Genomic DNA, 25,685 nt, shown 5'->3' with positions numbered 1-25,685 from the left:
GTGTGTGCATTTGTGTGGGTATGTTTGTGTGTGTGCATGCACATGTGTGTGTATATGTGTGGCTGTATGTGCCTTTGTGTGGGTATGTCTCTGTGTGTGCATGCACATGTGTGTGTGTGTGTCTGTGTGGGCATGTGTGCATGTGCGTCTGTGTGGGCATGTGTGTGTGTGCGTATATGTGGGTGTGTGTGTGTGCGTGTGTGTGTGTGTGTGTGTGCGTGTGCGTGTGCGCGTGTGTGTATGTGCGCGTGTGTGTATGTGCGTGTGTATGCATGTGCGTGTGTGTGTGTGTGTGTGTGTGTGTGTGTGTGTGTGTGTGTGTGTGCGTATGTGTGTGTGTGCGTGTGTGTGTGCGTGTGCATGCGAATGGGGGGTACGGGAGGTAGGGGAAGAGTGGAGGGGGCATCATATAAAAATGGTGGAATGTAGCAGAGGTATAACAAATGAAGTAACCCTGGGCAATGTAAGTGATGTCTGCGTGGAGAAAGAAAAAAAAACCGTGCTGATAGTTGTAAACTCCTGAACCGCAAACTCCAAGGTGGCCACTGATGGATGGCCAAACTCCGCCTGGCCTGACAAAGCAAGAGAAATGCGACAGAGGTGTGATGAATGGAAGCGGTACCTGCTATTTTCATAGCCGAGGACTCTACCCCTTCTATCATTAGTTAAAAAGAAAGTTTCAGTTTTAACCAGCGGGACACAGAAGATCAGTCGGAATGCATGGGACCCCCACCAGCGCAGTTTACCTTTAATGATCTAGTGCTACTACAGACCCCACCTTGCATACATCAGCATCTTTCGACAGCGCCATCCATTATCATGACTGCCTTTTCTTTTATTCTGCCACAAACTTGCCTCCATATCAGGCTTGCAAATTATTAAACTGTCCTGGAGTTTCTCGCCATCAGCAGCTGCCTCCCGTGCTGGTCGGTGCCACAATCTCTGCAATTCCACAAATTCTTCCCGTAATGCTCCTGTAATTAATTCCTTCAGGAACCCGAGTTGGTGCTTTATTGGGAGGTGCTTGGCCGACACAATTGCTGCAGGAGCTTTACCCCTCACTTTCTCTTAACCTGACACTCCATTTATTACTGTCTCCCCCCACGGTCCTGACGGGGTTACTTTCTTTGTGTTGTTCTCTCTCTAATCCGATGCTCTTACTCATCACATCTCTGCCGCATTGTTTTCGCAGGGTTACTAGAGAACCTCAGTGGTTCAATAGACTGCAGCCTATAGCAGCACCGATCACCAGGGTGTGAGCTACAGGGAGAGGTTGAGTGGGCTGGGTCTCTATTCCACGGAGCGCAGGAAGATGAGGGGAGATCTTATAGAGGTATACAAAATCATGAGAGGAATAGATCGGGTAGATGCACAGAGTCTTTTGCCCAGAGTAGGGGAATCGAGGACCAGAGGACATAGGTTCAAGGTGAAGGGGAAAAGATTTAATAGGAATCCGAGGGGTAACTTTTTCACACAAAGGGTGGTGGGTGTATGGAACAAGCTGCCAGAGGAGGTAGTTGAGGCTGAGACGATCCCATCGTTTAAGAAACAGTTGGACAGGTACATGGATAGGACAGGTTTGGAGGGATATGGACCAAGCATAAGCAAGCGGGACTAGTGTAGCTAGGACATTGTTGGCCGGTGTGGGCAAGTTGGACTGAAGGGCCTGTTTCCACCTTACAGCACCAGAGACCCGGTTTCAATCCTGACTACAAATGCTGTCTGTACGGAGCTTAGACGTTCTCCATGTGACCACGTGGGCTTTCTCCAGGATCTCTGGTTTCCTACCACACTCCATAGACGATAGGTTTGTAGGTGAATTAGTTTTGGTAAAAATTGTAAACGGTCTCTGATGTATAGGATAGTGTTACTGTATGGGGATCGTTGGTCAGCACAGTGAAAGGCCTCTTTCTGCACTGTATCTCTAAAACTTAAAAATAAACTAAGTACAGCATAGGAACAAGCTCTTCAGCCCACAATGTTTGTGCCAAACATGGCCAAGATAAACTGCTCTCTGCCTGCACATGATCCATATCCTTCCATATCTAAAAGTCTCTTAAATGCCACTATCGTATAAGCCTCCACCATCACCCATGCAGCACATTCCAGCAAACCACCTGTGTAAAAACTTACCCCGCACATCTCCCTTAAACCTTGTCCTCTCACCTTAAAGCAATGCCCTCTAACCTTTGACATATCCACCCTGTGAGAAAGGTTCTATCTGTCTACCCTATCTAGGCAGCTCATAATTTTATATACCTTTATCATTTTCATCTCAACCTCCGGCGCTCCAGAGAAAACAATCCAAATTTGTCCAATCTCTCCTTGTAGCTAATTCCCCATAATTCAGGCAGAATTCTGGTTACCATTATGGACGTTAGTTCCAATTAAGGGCCTGTCCCACTTTCACGACCTAATTCACAACCTTTTTTACTCGTGGACATTTTTCACCATGCTAGAAAAAACGCCCCGACCTACTTTATGCCACGAGTACCTACGACTAGCATCGTACTACTATCTACCTACTAGTACCTACTACGATCTACCTATGACCTCCGGTGACATCCTACGACCTTGTGACGACCATGCTGCGAGTATGAGTCAAGGGCAAACTCAACAGAGGTCGTGAATTAGGTTGTGAAAGTGGGACAGGCCCTTAAGGAGTTTATAAATACTAAATGTACTGTACCTGCTACTGTCAGTTCAGTCTCATGGATAAGGCCATTCAGACCTACAACCATATTCTATTATGCAATTAGATGAAGGTTGAGTGGTATCCAAGTCCATTTCTCCACTCTAGTGAAGACTTTCGGTGAATAAAAGTCCACTAATATCAGTGAAGCCATTGACAAAGGAAGGGCTTCCTGTCATCCCTCCTACATGGTCTAGTGTATTTGCAAGATTAATCCCTCATGTTCTGTATTCCTCCTCCCAACCAGAGAATAGAATACCTCACTATCTGCTCTGCATTATCCAGTTCCTCCGTTTAATGAAGGATTTCAGGGCAAATCCAGTTTATTGCCAAATACACAAGTACGGTGAGGTACAATTTGCCTGCCATCATTTTGTTTTAAAACACAAAGTGCTGGAGGAACTCAACGGTTCAGGCAGCATCTGTGGAGGGAATGAACAGGAAACATTTCAGGTCGGTCTGAAGAAGGTTCCTGACCCGAAACATTGAATTTCCATTCCCTCCACAGATGCTGCCTGGTTCGTTGAGTTTCCCCAGTGCTTTGTAATTTGCTCAAGATTCCAACATCTGCAGTTTCTTGTGACATCATTTTGTCTCACTTTTCTTATATGTTTCTATTTCTAAAGTCTGGCCGACTGAACACATCACACATCCTGCTATCACCAACACTTTATGCAGAAGTATTATCCTTTCCTAACAGTTCAGCCCTGACTGCTACTCACATTGCCATTTGACCTCGTCCTATCAGGGATATTCCCTTTGTTCTACCACCCATCTTCACTATCTTTTCTCCTTGTTTTTTCTTTATTTTCCCTAGTTTTGATGTTTCTTGTTTCCATAGATGCTGCCTAGACTACTGAGCAATGATTGATTGAATTGATCGATTGAAAGATACAGCATAGAAACAGGTTCTGCAGCCCACTGAGTCCACGCTAACTACCGATCACCCATTCACAATCGGTCTGTTTTCTCCCACTTTTGCATCCACTCCCTTCACACAAGGTGCAATTTCCAGAGGCTAATGAACCAACAAACCTTGCACATCTGCAACTCTTAGTAACTTCCTGGTGACTTCAGTTAATGCTTTCTAGATCCTAACGATTCTTATGAAAATACTTGGGGCGCATTTAATTTTTGAATGAAGCCCTAAGTGCAAAGTACTGTGCAAAATCCCCAAGTGCATTAGTTCTTCCATACATAGTTGTGACCCACTCTGCCTCCATGCTTTGCGATACAGCAGTGTAAGCCTGTTCCCTGTAGAAAGCCACTTATTCAGCTACTCTAGCAATAAAACGATTGCGACAAGTACATTAGACAGACAGGCAATGAAATGCCCCGTCTTTAAAATTAGGTCCAATTGTGAAATGAATGCTTAATCCTCCAATGTAACACAAGCTCCAATAATAGTTCTACCTTTCAATAACTTATCCCTAACCCTGATCCTACTCTTGTAACAGTTTATTAAAAATAACAAGTTGGAAGCTCGGCATATTTTTAGAGTCGGAAAGAGGATTGGAAAAACTCTGTGATACTTTCTGAATGAGAACAATAGTTTCTGTCAAGAAAAGAAAGTTGATTAATGCCGAGAGTTGTTACGATCCAAATTTTCACTACCGAAAACAAACACACTCAATGTTTTTCCTTGGTGCTAGATTTTCCACCCGACGCACAAAACATTATCACTTTTTCTTTCAGCCAGGAAAACAAAAGCAGTGAGACAATTTTCTTATTTTAATTTACATTGTGATTCCCAGAACTGTTTCTCTCTTGGCTACAATCCACGGCTAACGTTTGAAAAAAAAAAAGTTTTCCCTTGCTGCCCAGGTATTCCTGTCTGTATCCTGTGGGGAAGGTCACTCCAGTCGCCACTTGGATGAGATGTTGCGTTCAATGTTACATTGTGAGTCATATTATAGATTGTGTGGGAGATTGTGCACACTTTTCACCAATATCAGCTCCAAAAACATCCCTGTCATCAACCTACCACACACCATCCATCTTGATAAACTTCTTTCCTTCCTTATTACATCATTATCTCCTTCCCTTGACGTTGATGGGAGCTTGTACTCAAAGTATTTTTGGACATGTTAATTTCACTGGTTTTTTTTGTTACACTGAAATGTACAAAATTCTTAAAGGGCTTGACTTTCATGGGAGATGATTCCCCCGGGGGTTGGAGCCGAAGCATGGTTTCAGAGTGTGGGCAGGAGTAGGCCATTCGGCCCTTCGAGCCAGCACCGTCATTCAATAACCTAAATCACCCTAAATCAGTACCCCATTCCTGCTTTCTCCCCATATCCCTTGATTCCGTTAGCCCTAAGGCCTATATCTAACTCTAAAGGGAATGAATATTTCCTTAGTCAATTTACAGAGTAGGAATGCCAAGGAGCTTTAAGATACCCTACATTCCGGCTTCTAAATGCGGGTCAACATTAGCCCAGTGCGTAAATAACAAGCCCAGACTTTCACAGACATTGCACCTCTGCCATTACAAACAGCACACAACAGCACAAAGACTATGTTCACCCTGTGTAATATCCTCCTCAGTCTACTCCATCTTGAGATAGATAGGTAAATTCCACCAGGATCTCAAGGTCATCTAGTTCTTGAGGTTACAGTGCATCGTGGAATTGCTTGTTATTTTGCATGATTGTACAATATGATATATTCAATAATAAAACTAAACTAAACTAATTGCCTACGGGTGCTGGCTGTATGGAGTTTGCACGCTCTCCATGAGACCACGTGGGTTTTCTCCAAGTGTTCCGGTTTCCTCCCACATCCCAAAGACAGTCACGTTTGTACATCAATTGGCTTCCGTAAATTGATGTACAACCAGTGTATGGGGTGACCGCTGGTCGGCATGGACCCGTTGGGGTAAAGGGCCTGTTTCCACGCTGTATCTCTATAACTAAAACAAAACTAAATCTATTGGTACAACCTGCAAAATTGGTGCATATATCTGGAGAAGATTTTTATTGATTTCTCCTCTTGAGGGATTAGAATGGCAATGCCGCCATATTTTGTCCATCCCTATTGCCCTTGAATTGAGAAGTCACTACAATTCAACTCTTGGTGGATCTGGAGCCACATGCAGGCAGACTGGTTAAAGAAGGCAAAATTCCTTCCCAAATAGGTTTTTAGCAACAATCCAATAGTTTTTTGGTTAATGTTAGAGATTTTGTTAGTAAATTCCAGGTGCATTTAATGTTTTTTGATTTGACGGGAATTGAACTTGTGTACCTGAATTAATGGCCGGGGTATCTGGACACTGATACAGTCACAACCATTATAATACTGTAGACACAAGGAGCTGCAGATGCTGGTTTACACAAAAGGCCACAAAGTGCTAGAGTAACAGTGGGTCAGGCAGCATCTCTATCTCTCGAGAAAATGGAGAGGGGACATTTTGTGTTGGGACCCTTCTTTGCACCCCGATCCGAAACATCACCAATCCATGTTCTCCAGAGTTGCTGCCTGACTCACTGAGTTATTCCAGCACGTTGTAACCAATGTGATACCATGACAGCCCTATATAAACTCATACAAACCACAGAGGGTGCAACAATCATTCTCCCCCGGGCAAGTTGCGTACAAGATTGTATGAGAGCTCAGGATTATCATGTCTAAATGGCAAAACGAATCCTTCGAACCTCAATGGCCTTGAGTAGGTTGGTACCGCACCTACCTTGGAAAAAGATAATTAATAATTCAAATATCAACATGTGAACTATTGTGAGTAATGAGTGGATGTTGTATTGATGGAGTTGCTGTTAAACCATGTCCCCATCTGTTCCTTCAGCTGGAGTTGACCGTACAATGAAGAAGAGTAGGGAAATTGACCAGGGAAATATTCATTCCCTTTAGAGTTAGATATAGGCATTAGGGCTAACGGAATCAAGGGATATGGGGAGAAAGCAGGAATGGGGTACTGATTTAGGGTGATTATAAGCATAAGCATAATACCCAGTATTATGCTTATTATTTACCTTTGATCAACATCACTGGTACACGCTGCTGTTTATGAGAACTTACTGTATTCAAGTTGTTTGTCATGTTTCTTTATGTGCAGGGGGTGTCTGAACTTCAAATGTTATGCCTGAGCTGTCAAAGTTTGGGGTTGAGAAAGGAGCTAGAGAAATGTAAATCCTTCATTTGTAACAGCCCAACACAAGAAATACATGAGAGCCAATCACACAAACATTCAAGTGTCAAACTAAACATTGTGCATAAATCCTTGGACTGCGTATCTGGGGATGAGTAGATAATAACAAGTAGTGAGTCATCTTTGAGTGCATCGATCACTAAACCGAAAGATATAATGTGTCGTATGTTCTTTAATCCTTTTTCTGCCGCATTCTGTTCTAATACAGCCTCTTCCTCCATGTTATCAGGTTTCTGAATGGTCCTGATATAAAGAGCGTGTAGAAAGGAACTGCAGATGCTGGTATATACCGAAGATAGATACAAAGTGCTGGAGGAACTCAGCGGGTCAGGCAGCATCTCTGGAGAAAAAGGATGGGTGACGATTCAGGTCGTGACCCTTCTTCAGACCTACTGTCTGATTCACCTCTACCCCACATAGACATTGGGCTTTGTCTATGGAACTGGGGCACTACAATGATGAGAGTTATATTCTGCACTCTGTATCTTCTCCTTTGCTCTCCTTATTGTACTTCAGTTTGACCTGATTGTATATATGTATGGTATTATCTGATCTGATTGGGTAGCATGCAATCCAAAACCTTACACTGTACCTCGATACACATGGCAATAATGAACCTGAACCTCAACCTAAACCTGTAGCTCCAGGAAATGCACAAAAAAAAGACTTTCTCTTCCAGCTGGAAGTAATGAAAAGATGTTACCTGTTGTAGGGGGATCTTAACAGCAGGGCCTGGTTCCCTGCACAACTGTCTGTTGAGTTGTGGCAGCCGTACACTGGTGGAGGCACTGGATACTGCTGCTCGCCTGTGGAATAAGTGACAGGGGCAAGTTACTCACAGCCTTGTCAGGCAGCCATAATGAATGAGCTGCTGTGAAATGATTTAACAGACATTGTTAAAGCAGCATAGATGTGATCCAGATATTACATGGCACTGTGCTTAACTCCAATGGGTACAAATGGGATTTAGCAAATGCATAACATTTTTGTCTTAATTGCCATTACCTTAAGCTGCATCACAAACTCAATTCACCCAGTCTGACCAATATATCCCACTTAACACTCATAGATTCAGTCAACGTGGCATGAATTACCTGCATATACTCTGACAGCGAATATGATCTAAACCAGTCACTGGCTATCAAGTGGAAATGAAGCAAGATTAATGACAAGTGTGAATAAGATTCATGCCTTTACATCTTGAGATCAGGAGGGCTATGTGAAGGAAGCTGGGTCTTGAGAGAAACTTCTGGCTCGAATTCTCTCCAGCTCTTCTCTCTTTCCCAAAGCATGAGTACCTTTGAACAGACTGTTGGGAACCAGAAATCAGAAATTCCCTCAAACCACGAACTACTTTATTCTTTCAACCAGCGCTTATGCTTTGTCCTTCTCAGTGTGCCCTTCTATATGCACAGAAATAATTAATTTTCTTTAAATATTCCACATCAAATCACCCAATGGAAGTTTTTTTACTTAAAAACATTTTTTTTTAATTAGTACAGATAATTACAGTAGTACAAGCCAGATATATCTTATTACATTTATTGTACCCCTTCATTTTTTAAGCTTTAAGGAAAGATAGAAATAAAGAAAGTAAAGAAAGTGAGAGAAAGAAAGTTGTGTTAAAGAGTGATGAATGGAAGTATTTAAGGTGAGTCCAAATAGTCAACCATTAATGTGTAGGAAAGAACTGCAGATGCTGGTTTAAAACAAAGGTAGATCACAAAATACTGGAGTAACTCAGCGGGACAGGCAGCATCTCTGGAGAGAAGGAATGGGTGACGTTTCGGGTCGAGACCCTTCTTCAGACCATTAATTTAGTCACCCATTAACAGTATCCAGTGACAAGAGACTGCAAATGCTGGGATCCTGAGCAAAAAAAAAACAAGCGAGTGGCTAAACACAGCAGGCCAGGCAGCATCTGTGGAGAACAATGAACTGACGTTTCAGGTCAGAACTCTTCTTCAGAATCAGAAATGGACTCAAAACGTCGTCTGTCCATTTCCCTCCACAGATGCTGCTTGATCCATTGAGCACCTTCAGCCCTTTATTGTTTTGCTAACTATTAATAGCATGATGGCCAACTGGAAATTCACTACAATTTCAAGTGATGCAAAAATAAGCTTTAATTATTAAATATTAGGGTTAGACATTAATATATTAACACACCATTTCAGTCCTGCTTCTCACGGGGATTAATTGTCTTTCTGAAATTGAGTGTCAAGATGTGATCAAGTGTAGCTCCCTGATCAATTCAGTTTCCCTTGTTGTAACATTACTTAGAAAGATTAGACTAATTTTAATCCGGAGTCACGTGAGTGACTACGTGAAGAAGCCCGCCAGGACGCATGCGTTACATTGCGCTACACGCATTGCAACTCGTCATTGTCGGGAGGAAGGACGTTCCTCCCAAATGGCAGGATTTTTGAACCTGCAACAGTAGGTAAGGGAACGTCGTTTTCTTTACTTACCTTTTTTCTACAGGAAGGCTGTTGAAAGCTGGCGGGGGAGGAGTGTGCAAGCAGCAGGCAGCCAGCAACGGCCGGTGGCACGACAGTCTCCCTTAGCGGGAGTTCGTGCGACTTTAGCTCCGGGGAGAAAACACCGACAAGGAAGTACTCCGGAGCCGTCAGTCCGACAAACTCGGACAACAGCCCCAAGGACCTACGCTACATGGGTCCGTGGGGCTGCGGAAATCACAGCGGGAGGCAGGACGTTCCTCCCGAACGGCAGGTTAACAACCAGCAACAACAGGTAAGATAAATTTTCCTTACCTTTTTTCTTGATTGCAGAAAGGCTGCCGAGCTGCCGCTGAACAGTCGGCAACGGACGTCGGCACCACTATCTCCCATAACGGGAGCGAGTGCCAAACTTCACCCCAAACGGGTGGAGGAAATCGGAACCAACAACCCACAAAGACAGTGGGTTGTATTTGTGTTCTGTCCCCTTTTTAAAATTAGGGGACAAAAGGAGAAAAGCACCGGCAGCAGCAACCAAAGGCAAGGAATAGCTGTGCCCGACTTTCTCTCCCGACTCGCTCCCGCACCGGGCCGGGCGGGAGAGGGAGCAAAACTAATGTTTCCCCGCGCTGGGTCTGTACAGGAGGGGAAGCTGGACAAAGGAGTGTCCACAAGTGCTGCTAGTGAAGCTGGCTGGGGAAGACAGCGGAGTCGCAGGCAGCCGGCAGCAGCTGAAGGCACGTTTCTCTCCCGTAATAGGAAGAGCAGTGCCGACTTTTGGTCCCACGCCGGCCAGAACATCACGGCCGGGCGTGAGACCATTCAAATGGGGCCGTAGACTTTTGACCAGTCAATAACGGCAGCAGATGGGATGGAACGACCCTCACCCGTAGCAATGATTTTAACTTGGACCAGCAGGTAAGAGCTGCGGTCTTTTTTGTATTTCCATGCTGATTGCAGGTGCAGAAACAACGGGCTGCGACAAAGCTGGTAGGCTAGATGGAATCAGCTGTGCCAGATGTCCTCCACACCGGCCAGATCCACTCCACGGAAGGACAGTAAGGACAAAGCTGGAGAAGGAGGACCGTGGAGCAGCGGGCAGCCAGCAGCAGCCAGCGGCACTTGGATCACCCGTAGTGGGATCAGCTGTGCCCGATGTCGCCTCCGCACCGGCCAGATCCACGCGGCCGGGCGGAAAGGCTAGACACAAAACAAACAAAGTCGTGGACTCAGAGGAGTCCGACTTTGAATAACCGCCGGCGGCCAGCGCCCGAGAGCGCTGGAGCGGGAAGAAGCGGTGTATGGAGCTTTGCTCCAACGTGACAGACTCCGGGAGATGGAGTCGGGTCACTGTGGGCCCTATGATAAACCCACAGCAGTACCTCTTTCAGGGCTGCACAGTGCTTCTACCTCATCAGAGGGGAGCACTGCGGGTCAGTCTGGGCTGACCTGGAAGAGGGGTCCGCAGAAGAAAAGACAAGTGTGCAGGTGGTGCAGGAACAAGAGAACCTACTGGAACCCAGCACCCCCACGCACCCACCAGCAGAACTGGTGAAAGCTCGAAGGACCGGTACCCACAAACATGAGTCTTTTAGGCCATGGCCCAGGCCGGCCTTCTTGGAAGATGCGGGACCTCCAACGCCAACCAAACCAAAAATCCAGACCCCAGCGCTACAACAACAGCGAAGAACCTACAAAAAGTAAACCTGCCACTGGTAACTATAGAGGTAGGTGGGTCTGGTTCCCTACAATATACAGTGGGCACGGAGATTGGGTGGAGATTACACTCTTTTCTGAATGCATGAAGTATGATTAAGCAGTATCCAGGGATATACAACAGAGTTTATACACAAGTACAGCCCTCCAGTTCAACATATACTGAACCGAATGTTCGTGCTTTCTGATAAAGGGAAATCAAAAGCGCAAGCTGAACTGAAGCGGCTTCACATAAAAGGTGTAATTGAGAAAACTCAACACGAACCATTAGAATTCGTGTCCAATATATTTATCAAAACAAACAAGATGATGGTCATCGCATCATCATAGATCTGACAAAATAGATACCTTTGTTACTGCTTAACAATTAATTCCCTAAGGTTACTTCAAGGGCCAGCACCGATTTAAAAGATGCTTACCATTCAGTGCCTATACGAGGTGACCACAGATGTTACTCAAAATTTAACTGGATGGGACAACTCTGACAGTATAAAGTACTGCCAAATGGGTTATCATCAGCCCAGGCTGTTCACAATTTTTTTTTAAACCAGCCCAAGCGTTTCTACGGAAACGTATACACATGGTCATGGCATATTTAGATGACATACTCATTATGGGCAAAACTTTGGAATTGGCCAAACAAACTGTAACAGCCACACAAAAGTTATTTGGGGAACTGGAATTTCATCCAGTTAAATCTAAACTAACGTCTTCCACTACTATGGACTACCTGGGGTTTCACCATTGACTCAGTTCACATGTCGGTGACTCTGCCTAAGGGAAAGGCTAGAGATTTAATAGAGGCTTGCAATAACCTCACTGACATCAGCAAACCATTCATCAGATTGGTAGCTAAAGTAATTGGCATAATGATGGCTGCCTTTCCAGCCACACAATTTGGAAGCACTCTAAACTATGCAGGTCACTTTGACAGATCTGTGAAACTACCAATCAAGCTAAAATGGAACTAAAATGGTAGATAGACAACATCTGGCCTTGTTCCTATCCAAGCATTGTCAGTAACCTTTCCATGGTACTACAAACTGATGCCAGTGCACTTGGGTGCGGAGCCACCAATACCATACCACCGTGGTAGCATACATTAACCACAGGGTGGAAACAAATCGACATCATGTGACAATCTGGCTATACAAATCGGCAATGGTGTATCCAGAGAGATATTTGGATATCAGCCACTTACCTACCAGGAAGACTAAATTCAGTGGCAAACACCAGGTCACACAAATTTGATGAAAAACACCAAATGGATGTTGAATAAAATAGTATTTGCTGATATCACAGCAAAACATGGAACACCAGATATCGATTTATTCGCATCCAGACCTACCACCAGTTATCAAGTTATTTTACGCATTCCCGCCTTTTCCTGCTTCTCAGTCGGGCATTAAGGAAATACAACAAGACTCTGCATCTGGTATTGATAGTACCCGATTGGCCTACACAACCATGGTTCCCAGTGGTATCAAACATGGAATCAGAGACATGAACATCCAATCTGTTCTGGAATATCTGGCAGGCCTCCACTATGATGAGGGGCTCAGTTACAGTGCCATCAACTGCGCCAGAAGTGCCCTATCGACTTACCTATGGCAGGGGACAGACCATTACACTGTTGGGACTCACCCACTGGTACAAAACCTATGAGGGGAACCAAATACTCCCTAATATGGGATGTGAGAATAATCCTGAAGATGCTCAGGAATTGGTCTCCAGCAACAGTTCTGTCCCTACACAGACTGATATTAAACAGTCATGCTAATGGTATTGGTCAGGGCACAGAGGATACAGTCACTGCAAAAACTAGACTGGACAACATGACTTCCTCAACAGAAAATATTAAGTTTCATATTTATGAGATAGTAAGCAGAACAGAAAAGGGATCAGCAGGCCTCGATATACAATTAGGTCATACCCAACAGATGACCGTCTGTGTATAACAAGACATCTGTCGTTATACATGAAGAAAATGAATATCCTAAGAGGCAATGAAAAGGCACTTTTGGTCAGCCACTAGCAACCACACCAAGAGTGACGGTCCAGACCATCTCAAGATGGCTGAAACAGTTGCTAACACAGGCTGGGGTGGATACTAAATTTAAAAAATTTCTTTCCACCAGGGCTGTAGCTACATCGGCAGCATACAGTTGGATGTACCAATGGACCAAATCCTCAAGGCAGCAGGATGGTCTGGAGGGGAAACATTCCAATTATTTTGTAATAAACCAGTAATGAAACCTGGAACGTTTGCAGAAACAATTTAAGTTCTGTAAATTAATTTAAGCCCATAAAAAGGGGTTATAAACTTGTGTTAAACATTTTTATGATTTCAATGTCGAATTCATGTCCAAATTATGTTAACACAATTCCTCCCACAGTCAAGGCAGACGTGATGCATGGACTCGTTCCACGGCATGAAATCACAGAGCTTTAAAATCTTCACGTAGTCACTCACGTGACTCCGAAGTAAAATAGTAAGATTAAACGAGAACTTACCAGTTTGAAGTTTGATCTGTATTTTATGAGGAGTTACGATGAGGGATTACGTGCCCTCCGCTCCCACCCTGATCATATACTTAACTGGTACCTCTTCTCTAATCTTACTATGTTTAGTCATTACAGTTATCTGTGATTTCACATCGCTGCGTTGAAGAATGACACGCATGCGTCCTGGCGGGCTTCTTCACGTAATCCCTCATCGTAACTCCTCATAAAATACAGATCAAACTTCAAACTGATAAGTTCTCGTTTAATCTTACTATTAATTATCATATTCACACAAAACAAGCATTAGTTGAAACGTTTATCTGTTTTGATTCTACTGCTAATGTAACAAGCTTTCAATGCAAGCAAGTTACTTGTCCGTGATAAACCGTAATTAAAATGTTAAAGTTACATAAGAAGCACATTCCGATCAGCTGAGGTGAAAGATAAGAGAAGGCAATAAGACAGGGCTGCATGGTCTCTCAAAGTTGGTCTGTAGTGAATGAAATCATGGTGTGTGTGACTCTACTCTTTCTCCCCATTCCCCCATTTGCCTAATAAAGTCTATTGAAGTCAGATTTAAAATAGACAATTGGCTCAGCACCAAATGCGTGGCACAGTGGTGCCAGAGACCTGACTACGGGTGCTGTGTGTACGGAGTTTGCACGTTCTCCTCGTGACCACGTGGATTTTCCCCGGGAGCTCTGGTTTCTTCCCACATTCCAAACACGTGCAGGTTTGTAGATTAATTGGCTTTGGTAAATTGTCCCTAGTGTGCAGGATAATGTTGGCATGTGGGTGATTGCTGGTCGGTGTGGACTCAGTGGGCTGAAGGGCCAGTTTCCATGCTGTATCTCTAAAACTAAAATTGAAATTAAAAACTAGTTGCAAACATCTAACGTGCTGTACAAAGGCCTGAATCCTACAAGCTGTTGTCTCCTAGAGGAACAGTTGATTTTCAGCCTTTCAGACTGAAAGAAGGCATGCACTGTGAACTGTAGAAATTGATAGAAGAAAATAATCCAGATCAAAACCAGTTCCCAGGAGGCAATATACTCATTGTCTTTGCTCAAAAGGATCGTCACTCAAATCTTGCAGCAGTTAGATCCAGTGCTATTGAATCCAATGGTGGTTATAAAACACAGAACTTAATGGCAAAAGAAAAATAAATAGCTTTATAATTATTTTGCTTTGGTTTCAAATTATTTCTATGTGTTTATATATATATATATTTTTTTTTTTTTTTTTTAAACTCTTTCTTTATGACTGTCTCCTTTGATTTTAGTAGGTTTTAGATGTCTGAGGGGTGGATGTGAAGGCAGATACAATAATGGTGTTTAAGAGTCTTTTATATGGGCACAGGGAAGTGCAAGGCATAAAGGGATATTGATCACGTACAGGCAGGTGAGATCAGTTTCAGCTGGACATCGTGTTCAGAACAAACATTGTGGGCCGAAAGGCCTGTCCTGTCCTGTTCTAGGTTCAATGAGACAATTCAAAACTGTTGGACTCAGTGGCTGGTCTGACAGAAGGTTTCTAGGCTTGCTGTCTTGGTCTCAGCAATACCCCTCTAATACCACTCTACACCGTGCCACCCATAGACCAGTTACCACATTTGGGGCAGCACAGTGGTGCAGCGGTGCCTGGTGGTGCAATGTGGGTTTTCTCCGGTTGCTCCGATTTCCTCCTGCACTCAAAAAACGTGCAGCTTTGTAGGTGATTTGGCTTTGGTGAAGATTGTTAATTGTCCCTAGTGTGTGCGTAAAATAGTATTAGTGTACGGGGTGATCTCTGGTCGGCATGGACTTGATGGGCCGAAGAGCCTGTTTCCACGCTGTACCTCTAAACTAAATGAAACTAAACATGAACCATTTGGCCAGATTTCCCAGTATGAAATCGGACCCCTGACCACATAACTGCTGATGTGCCGGGTCCTTGCAGGAGGCATTTTAGGAAGTGGCACTGATGCAAGAAGATCTTACACACTGTTTCCCTAACTTTATGTCTGATAGGCCCACCTAGAATTTTTAGACATTGCCCTCTATAGACCTGGACACGCCACCGCCTAAGCTAATTTCTCCCCATCAACCCTACAGAGAGGTGGGTGCTGTTGTGCAACACAAACACCAAGAGAGATCAGTTGGGCTGATTGGCCATGATTCATGTCACCAGATCTGTTATTTCATGCTTGTTAAACTTGTGCAAGCATTTCAAATTAATTGATCTGCTTTTGAGTTGTTGTAACTTTGCTTAATGGAGATCATGAAAACTTTCTGTTCTTCTATAACAAAATGAATTGCAACTTCGGATAAACTGTTGCATGTTTGAGAGGACATTGCAATGAGAAGTCCTTTTTCAGATAATTCACAGACAGGCAGCTGCTTATTTAAGAGAAGGTCAGCATCTCCATGCTTTTACAATGGTTGTAATAAATAAAACAAGCTTTTATTAATTGTATTCATTTTATTAACGATGGCCTCATCGTTCATTACATTAACTGAGGAAATCTCTGTCCCTGCAAAATCAATTGACAATAGCACAGCAGTAAATAGAAATGGAGACACAAGAGAATGCAGATGCTGGAACCTTGAGCAAAATATAAAGTGTTGGAGGAACTCAGCAGGTCCGTCAGTGTCTGTGGAGGGAATGGAAACATAACCTTTTAGTCAGAAGAAGCGTTCTGACCCAAAATGTTACCTATCCAGCATATAGTTAGCACGTTCTCTCTGTGACCACGTGGGGTTTCTCCGGGTGCTCCGGTTTCCTCCAACACTCCAAAGACGTGCAGGTTTGTAGGTTCAGTAAAATTGTAAAATTGTCCCTCGTGTGTAGGATAGTGTTAGTGTACGGGGTGATTGCTGGTTGGTGCGGACTCGGTGGGCCGAAGGGCCTGTTTCACGCTGTATCTCTAAAGTCTAAAGTCTCTCCATTGCCTCCACAGATGCTGTTTGACCTGCTGACATCCTCCAGCACATCTGTGTTTTTTTGGTCAGTATATAGAAATGTTTCTTTAGCTTGCTAAACTATTTAAAAATCTGAACCAATAAATGTTTCCAATGTCATGAGACATAATCTATGGTTATATCATGTTATATTGCTACAATCTATTTAAATATATACAGTGCAATATTGTCATAGGCCAGTGGTATCTATGATGTATTGCACTAATCTGAAATTATGTACATCATGTGCTGGAGAACTGTAACAAGTCACTGCAGTACATTCATCAGGGGTAGTTTGAGGGCAGCATATTTATAAACGGTAATGTTGTTTCGGTCTTTTCTGGCAATGAACAAATGTAAACTTTTTTTTCTAGTGAATTAGCAAGCAGACTACAGCTGCCATTAAATTAGAGCCTGAATTTGCACTGTTGTAACCAGTGTAAGGATGGGGCCTCTGGTTCGCTGCCGGGGGTGGTGCCAGGGAACATGGTGGCCTGGCAGTAAACCTCTCCATTTTCCCTTTCCTTTGAGGTATTAGAGACTGCAGATGCTGGAATCTGAAGCAAAAAAATCGAGCCGCTGGAGGGACTCATTGGGTCGGCATTTCCCCCCCCCCCCCCACGGATGCTGCCTGACGCACTGCGTTCCTCCAGCACTTTTATTTTTGTTCCTTTCGATTGAAGTTAGTGGAATGCAAAACTGTGAGGGATGTGGTGATCGGACGATGTGGAGAGCCATCCATTTCAGGCACTTTGGAGGAACAGCTCCTTATATTTCGTTTGGGTAGTTCACAACCCAGCAGCATGAACTTTGAATTCTCTAATTTTAGGTGACTTTTAAAAAACACTGATGCTCAGATGTCGAAAAGTCGTAAAACACATCCAGCATTGTAATTAGTATTTAAATGCACAAAATTAAATTATGGTATTCTACACCAGGCTTTTTTTGCGCCAGATTCCAGTAGGCAATTCACCAATATTCCTCTCATTTTTTCACCATCCAGGCTTTCAACCTGGTCGACTTACACCTGCGCTAAAATAGAATTTCAGGCAGGTTCATTGAGCTTTTGCCTATCAGTTTCTCATGGAGTCCTTGATAATCACAATTTATTACCTCAATAAATTCTGTGGGGTGGCACAGTGGCGCAGCGGTAGAGTTGCTGCCTTACAGCGCCAGAGACACGGGTTCAATACTGACTAAGCTGTCTGTACGGAGTTTGTACGTTCTCCCTGTGACCACATGGGTCTTCTCCGGGTGTTCCAGTTTCCTTCCACACGTGTAGGATATTGGTCATAAGTTTATAAGGGATGTGTAGAATTAGGCCATTCGACCCATCAAGTCTACTCTGCCATTCAATCATGACTGATCTCTCTCTCTCCTTCCTAACCCCATTCTCCTGTCATCTCCCCATAACCTCAATCAAGAATCTATCTATCTCTGCCTTAAAATTATCCACTGACTTGGTCTCCACAGCCTTTTGTAGCAAAGAATTCCACAGATTCACCACCCTCTCAATAAATTTCACATCATCTCCTTCCTAAAAGAACATCCTTTAATTCTGAGGCTATGACCTCTAGTCCTAGACTCTCCCACCAGTGGAAACATCCTCTCAACATCCACTCTATCCAAGCCTTTCACTATTATGTCTGTTTCAATGAGGTCCCCCCTCATTCTTCTAAACTCCAACGAATACAGCCCCAGTGTTGACAAATGCTCATCATAGGTTAACCTACTCATTCCAGGGATCATCCTTGTAAACCTTCTCTAGACCCTCTCCAGACCCAGCACATCCTTCCTCAGATATGGTGCCCAAAATTGCTCACAATATTCCAAATGTGGCCTTACCTGCGCCTTATAGAGCCTCAACATTACATCCTTGTTTTTGTATACAAGCCCTCTTGAAATAAATCCAAGCATTGAGTTTGCTTTGTTTACTACTGATAGTATACGGATAGTGCTAGAGTATGGGGATCGCTGATCAGTACAGACTCGGTAGGCCAAAGGGCCTGTTCCCTCATTGTATCTCTAAAGTCTAACGTCTAAAAGAACATAAATGTTCCCTCACACATTTAAAATAAATCCGTCAAACATTGTCACCTGCTATAGACTGAATGTCGATGGTCAACATTTTTTTTCAAGTTCCATCAAACATGTCCATTGGTGCCCACTATACCATGTAAACCCAGTGTTACTGCTCTCTCAACATCACAATACTAAACCCACTTAAATGCCACAAAACAAACACCCCCACCTTCTCAGTGGCAATGAGAGATTGATATCAAATGCAGCATTGAAATTAATGCTCTCATCCCATTCGAAGATAAACATATTAGTCTGTTTAGTTAAATTAATAAAATTAATTTGCTTCTGACGTTTTTACAGTTTAAATGTTTATTCAGTCTTGCCAATAATCTGAAGAAGGGTCCCGACGGACCTGAAACATCACCTATCCATGTTCTCCACAGATGCTGCCTGACCCGCTGAGTTACTCCAGCACTTTGTGTCTATCTTTGGCCAGTAAATATAGATACATAAATCAGTCACATAGATACATAAATCTGACAAACATATTTCAGACTTTTCAAAAATATTGCTTAGGAACCTGTAAAAATATTTCAAACTATTGCAAGGCCCAGAATGAACCAGATATTTAATAGAGTTCCTAGCTGGTTTTGCACAAAAGGCAACAATCTTTCAGCCATTGGAATTGATGGAAAGGAGAAAAAAAGATTTAATATTTTAGCAAAAGATCCTTTGATGAGTGGAGTACAAAAGTGTTACCTATACTGCTCTGCTGGGTGATGGGATCCTCGTGCTTGAAGGTGTGATTCGGGAACTGAGGAGTGTGATGGCTCGGGGTGTGACCGTAACCTGGAGTCGTATCGAAAGCCACAGCGCTATAACCTGAAACAAACACAAAAGAAATTTAGTGAGGAATTGATAACATCTGAATTATGATTTTATGCCACCACTAATAGAATTCACACAGTAACTTCCATTTCCCAAACTTTCATTGACCAACCAAGTTTATTTCTAGTGCAGGCAAAGTTGATTGATTTGATTAGTTCATAGATAGAGCATGGCAACAGGCCCTTCGTCTCACAAAGACTGTGCCACCAGTGATCACCCGTACACTGTGTTCTATCCTACACACAAGGGACTATTTTCAGAAATCAATTAACCTACAAACCTGCCCGTCTTTGGAATGTGGGAGGAAACCGGAGCACCTGGAGAAAACCCATGCGACCGGTCACAAGGAGATCGTACAAACTCTGGTTAAACAGCACCTGTGGTCAGGATTGAACCAGGTCTCTGACACTAAGGCAGCAATTGCACCGCAGCATCTGCATGCCGCCCCTAGCCAATTGGTTTGGTAAAAGCAATAACTAATTTTCACACAATCAAATCCAAGACAATCAAATTAATGAAAAGCATTTGATTTTAAAGACTTTGGTTGTGGTGAAGACATTGGCTGTTCACTTCTTCCGATAGAATCATAAAATTGGTTCCATCCAACTACTGTGTCAGAAGGGACCGGAGGTAAATATCAACCCTGTAAATGCAAAACAATTACTCGTAGTTGGTGGCAGGAGACAGGATCATGGAAGTGTAATAGTACAAGGCAGAGAGGGGGGCACAGAATCAATAATCAGGCTCACATTCTTCCTATTGGAGTTAAGGGAATTTAAAATCATGAAGTCACCCATCCTTTGAGCCACACTGTGTCGACTCTATCCCCGAGTCCCTTCAAAAAGAGCAAGGGAAGCCTGATGGCTTAAACTTTAAATGCAAGATTTCTTTAAATACAAGGAGCTTGACAGGTAAGGCCGATGAACTCATGCATGAATAGCAACTTGGGACTGGGATACTATAACTATTGCGAAAACGTGACTGAGGGACACGACCGATGGCTCAATATTCCAGGAAGCAAATGCTGCAGGAGGGATAGAGGTGGAGGGTTGTTTTCTCTGGCGCATCGGAGGATGGGCAAACTTCCATCGCTCTCTCTGAAATGTCAGGGATTGAGAGGCATAGATGGGGTGGACAGTCAGGACATTTTCCCCAGGGTGGAAATATTATGGACTAATGGTGAGAGGGGGGAAATCTGAAGGGGATGTGCAGGGCAAGATTATTACGCAATGATGGGTTCATGGAATGAGCTGGTAGGGGTGGTGGTGAAGGCAGATATAATAGTGGCATTTTAGAGGCTTTTAGCTGGGCACTTGGATACGCAAGGAATGGAAGGCTATGGATCATGTACAGGCAGAGAAGATTAACGGCATGATAGCTGGCATGGACATTGTGGGCTAAAGGGCAATTGGTTTATGTTCAATGTTCTAAGAGAGGAGACCACTCTGTCTCTGCCTCGCTTCTCAGTACTGGACAGAAATTGTCACAGCCTTTAATTCAGGAAACTATTCAATCTGTACAATCAATTAATTTGAAAATTAAATTCTTCCCTGCAAAACAGTTACCGTTGCAATTCAAAGCAAATTGTTTCAGAAAGGCTGTTTCTGACGGTCATGGGAAGGAGCTGCGCAAATTGATTAGTTGAGTCATCAGATGCTCTCGACACCACCAGTCAACCTGTACCACTTCCCCACAATCCAGGTTTCTTCCTTCTGTAAGGATCTATCCAATTCCTTTTCAAAAACTGTGGGATTGAACCTGCTTCCCCTATCCTCTCACACAGTGAATTTCCAACCTAGACATATTGCGGAGTGAAAACACGTGCCTTGTATTTCCATTCATCAGACATCAGGCTCCCTTGTTCTTGACCCAGTGAAAGCATTTTTTATCTGAACCCCTTGATGATTTCGAGCACCTCTATTAAATTACTCCTCAACCTTTGCTGTTCTTAGAACAATGGCATCTTCTCCAGTCCATCCCTGTAAGTGAAGGCCCTTCCCTCCGAGTGCCATTCTACATGTGTTCTGCAACAGCTCTCAATCGTTACTGCAATGTTCAGAATTGCCTGTGAACCCGTGTTTTCCAGAGGTTCAACAAAACCAGTTCTGAATGTGCGTACAAAAACACATGACTTTCTTACGTAAGCCATATTGTTTAGCATTTGCATGAAAAAAGTTTTCCACTGTGGTGGGATGGCACGGTGGCGCAGCGGTAGAGTTGCTGCCGTACAGCGCTAGAGACCCGGGTTCGATCCTGACTATGGGTGCTGTCTGTACGGAGTTTGTACGTTCTCCCTATGACCACATGGGTTTTCTCCAGGTGCTCCAGTTTCCTCCCACACTCCAAAGATGTGCAAGTTTGTAAGCTAATTGGTTTAAGTAAAATTGTAAATTGTCCCTAGTGTGTAGGATAGTGCTAGTGGTCGCTGGTCGGCACGGACTCAGTGGGCCGAAGGGCCTGTTTCCGCACTGTATGTCTAAAGGCTAAAGTCTAAAATCTAAAGAGGGAACCATGTTTGCATGCTGCTTGTTAATTCTCCACGCTGGTTGAACTGATCCACCATCCAAAGAGAAACAATGGAGTTTCAAAAGAGGAAGCTGAGGAAGGTGAGGGAGCAATGGTCAACGTAGTCTGATGCTGGGCCTAGGACCAATGCTGTTGACATAATTGTGGGACATTGCTAAATATGGAACATGTGAGTCATTGAAAGGAAACCTCAACCAGCAAAAAACAAGGATAAAAGGTGGAAGGAAGCTAAAACAAAACAGAACATGAATGAGGTATAAGGAAAGGCAAAGGTTTCTTCAGAATAGAGTTGTTTCTGTCCAGTTACAGAATTTCTGCTCTAAAATAAGCTTAAATGTAACGAAAGTGTCGATGGAAAGATAAGGACCAAACACGAATTGTGATACAACTAGAAGTTCAACAAAACTAGAGATCTCCAAAGAAGGATGGGGAATTAGACACAGAAATTAATGGTAGAAAGGACATTTTTATACAGTTGCGCCCATTGCTGATAAAGCCAGCATTTACTACCTAATGCTAATCACCCCTGAGAAAGGGGTGGTGAATGGTGAACTATTACCTATAGTATTACAATAGTAGTAATTCTATTGTTGGAAGTCCTTCCTTGAACAGGAATATATTTCCTATTCAAAATAATGACTTGGAGAGTTGCTGCCTTACAACGCCAGAGACCCGGGTTCGATCTTGACTACGAGTGCTTGTCAGTACGGAGTTTGTACGTTCTCCCCGTGTCCTGCGTGGGTTTTCTCCGGGATCTCTGGTTTCCTCCCACATTCCAAAGACCTACAGGTTTGTAGGTTAATTGGCTTGGTATAATTGTAAATTGTGTCTACTGTAGGTAGTATAGTATTAGTGTATGGGAATCACTGGTCGGCGCAGACTCAGTGGGCTGAAGGGCCTGTTTCGCTAAACTAAACCAAACTACAACCAACACAAGTTTAACATCCACCACAGTGAGTTCACCAAACACCTCTGTTGACTGCTATGGTTTGTCTGAGAAAGTTATTATTTTCCCATGTTAGGCGAAAGAGGAAAATATTGCAAAGTAAAAAGAAGGGTTAGTGTGCAAGCTATAGTTCGTGTGACTTTTAAATCATGAAATACATGACATCTTAGATTATAACATGGGGACATAGGAAGTTTCCTCTATAATTGGTTGTGCAACATTAGTTATATGTTGGCTATAACACATATGCTGATAAAACATTAGAATTCATAAGTTCAGAAATAAAAACAACAAAAACATTGAAGCATCGTTGCTTGGGAGAGAATGGCAATGAAAAGAGATGACTGCAATTAACTCAGATAATGAAGCCAAGATGTGAGTTCAAGTGGTCAAAGCATTAGTTAGAGATTAGTGAACGGTGGCGATAATGATCTTTCTCATTTCTATTGTAACTAAAATGACGCCACATTTCCCTTTCCTCCTAGAACTTATTCCAGGTCGTTTCTTTGCTATTGACATCGCCAAGGTTCCTGAGCTGTAAAGAAAACGCTGTCCTGAATGAGGAAAACAGTAGGTCTGGCTGCATGGTGGCCATCTGCTGTGATAAGAAACAATTGCTGGGGCGCATTAGGCGTAATGAAGATTCCCACTGCCAAACCTGGCCCCCTGGATGCTTGTTAATGGAAACTGGAGGAGTGGACAGTCACAGCTACAAGAGGAAGACAAACACTTGAATAATTGGTGAGGTTTCCTTTTTGGCTTTGAGGCAGAACTGACATCTTCCAGAGAAATCGTTGACAATGAAGAATTGAGAGCAATAAACTATTTTGTCGATTGCAAGGGAGGAAGGAAGGTTGGAATTGAAACAAATTAATCAATGGGCTTTCATTTATGTAAAATCTTCAGAATGTATCAAAATACTTTACAGCCAAAAAAAGTACTTTTGGTGTCCTCCCTGTTGTCGTGTAAGGGAGGAAACCACTGCCATAACTAGATCAAAGAAATAATAGGCACCCGAAGATGTGATAGACATCGTTGATAATAAGTAAACCATGGAGAACAAAATTTCACTGCAAACTAGCATGTGTTTTTGACAAACTGGTACGATCTTCTTAATCATCAAATCATACAACCCTACATCAGTCTGAAGAAGGGTCTCGACCCGAAATATCACCCATTCCTTCTCTCCAGAGATGCTGCCTGTCCCGCTGAGTTACTCCAGCATGTTGTGTCTATCTTCCATACAATCTTACACTTGCACTTACTAAAGTTTGATATATTTTCTAATTAACGCCCATTCTCTAAATTCAGCAGTATTTCATGGCCATATTTGTCCATAATAACTGCATCTCCCAATTTCATGTCACCATTGACCTGTACAGGATGATAGTTCAACCCGGTAGATTTCTACCATCTGACTTTTCAGACACTTCATTTTCACTTGTAATTATATGGAATAGAAATCTCGTTCCATTTCTCCCACCAGCTTCTCAAGGACTTTGTTTGTCTGAAGTAGAAATATTCTTTAATTTTTTTTCCAGATATCCAACCCGCTACATGGGACAGCTGCCATGGACAGTGAAGAAACTGAAAACACCAAGTGGGGAATGAATGGAATTTTTGTGAAGTTCCTCTGTCTCTATCAGTCATTAAGAACAGAGAAGACATCAGACAAATGGAAAATAGCTCAAATAAAACCAGTGCCAGATGGTGATCCTAAAAAGAACTAATTGTCCCAATGCAATATAATGGAACTCTTAACTCACTTTCTCTCTCCACAGAAGCTACCTGACCTGCTAAGCATTTCCAGTATTTTTTGCTTTCGTTATGCAATATATGAAAATTTATATTATAGCTTTTTTGGTGGTTCATGAATAAATTACATCCCTTGTTCAGTCAGAAAGCATTCGCATTGAATCTCTGGCCCAGTACCTTAGCTGGTCATATGCGGGACAATGGCATAGCAAGGATCTTTATCAAAGCAGGAAAGTAAAGACTGGTACACGTAGTCTTCCTGATCTTTGTCCACTGGCTACCAGAAGAATCGTTATGATATTGAATCAGACCTGGAATGAGCTGTTTTTAAATGTTTAAGAAGGAACTGCAGATGCTGGAAAATCGCAGGTAAAAATAGGGTCTCGACCCTAAACGTTGCCTATTTCCTTCGCTCCATAGATGCTGCCTCACTCGTTGAGTTTCTCCAGCATTTTTGTCTACCTGTTTTTGAATGATTGATTGAAAGATACAGAATGGAAACAGACCCTTTGACCAACGTGTCCATGCTGGCCATGGATCACCCGTTCACACCGGTTAAATGTTATCCTACTTTCACATCCACTCCTCACATTAGGGGCAATTTTTACAACAGCCAATTAACCTACAAACCCGTGCACCTTTGTGATATGGGGGGAAACTGGAGCACCCGGAATATACCCACGTGGTCACAGGGAGAACATGTAGACTCCACAAAGACCACACCCGAGATGAAGATCCAATCCGGGTCTCTGATGCTATGAGACGGTTGCTCTACCACTGTGCCACTCTAAGAAGTTCTGTCTCATGGCTGAGCTGCTGCTGAGAGTCAGGGCACAAAAATGAAAAACCTCACTTGATTAAAGACAGAGAGATTGTTTCAGAGTGAGTGATTATTTTCAGAAGAGGAAGAACAAGAATGAAGTAAAATGCTGCAGCATATGTCTCGGCCTCATAACATTAATGGTTAATATGACAACAAAAATCTCCAAGGCACAATCCATGCCTGAAAAACATATTGCTGTGTGACCATAAAAGCATCACTAAAGAAAGACAACACGGGGAATATTATGTA

The 25,685-nt window shown here is 43.1% G+C and overlaps 1 protein-coding gene across 4 annotated transcripts in view; it reads right to left on the bottom strand.

Moving 5' to 3' along the window:
* wt1 (WT1 transcription factor) overlaps window positions 1–25,685 on the bottom strand; it is a 77,388-nt gene that overhangs the window by 38,937 nt on the left and 12,766 nt on the right. For all 4 annotated transcript variants that reach the window (XM_033038769.1, XM_033038770.1, XM_033038771.1 and 1 more), the window contains exons 2-3: window positions 19,258–19,380; window positions 7,561–7,663 (exon numbers count right to left, since the gene is read on the bottom strand). In XM_033038769.1, the coding sequence (XP_032894660.1) occupies window positions 7,561–7,663; window positions 19,258–19,380 (226 nt within the window). The remainder of the gene's footprint in view (window positions 1–7,560; window positions 7,664–19,257; window positions 19,381–25,685) is intronic.

Source organism: Amblyraja radiata, chromosome 20 (assembly GCF_010909765.2).
Source record: "Amblyraja radiata isolate CabotCenter1 chromosome 20, sAmbRad1.1.pri, whole genome shotgun sequence".
Taxonomy (NCBI): domain Eukaryota; kingdom Metazoa; phylum Chordata; class Chondrichthyes; order Rajiformes; family Rajidae; genus Amblyraja; species Amblyraja radiata.
The sequence above is the reverse complement of the archived record's forward strand: the minus strand, read 5'-3'. Positions and strand labels throughout refer to the sequence as shown.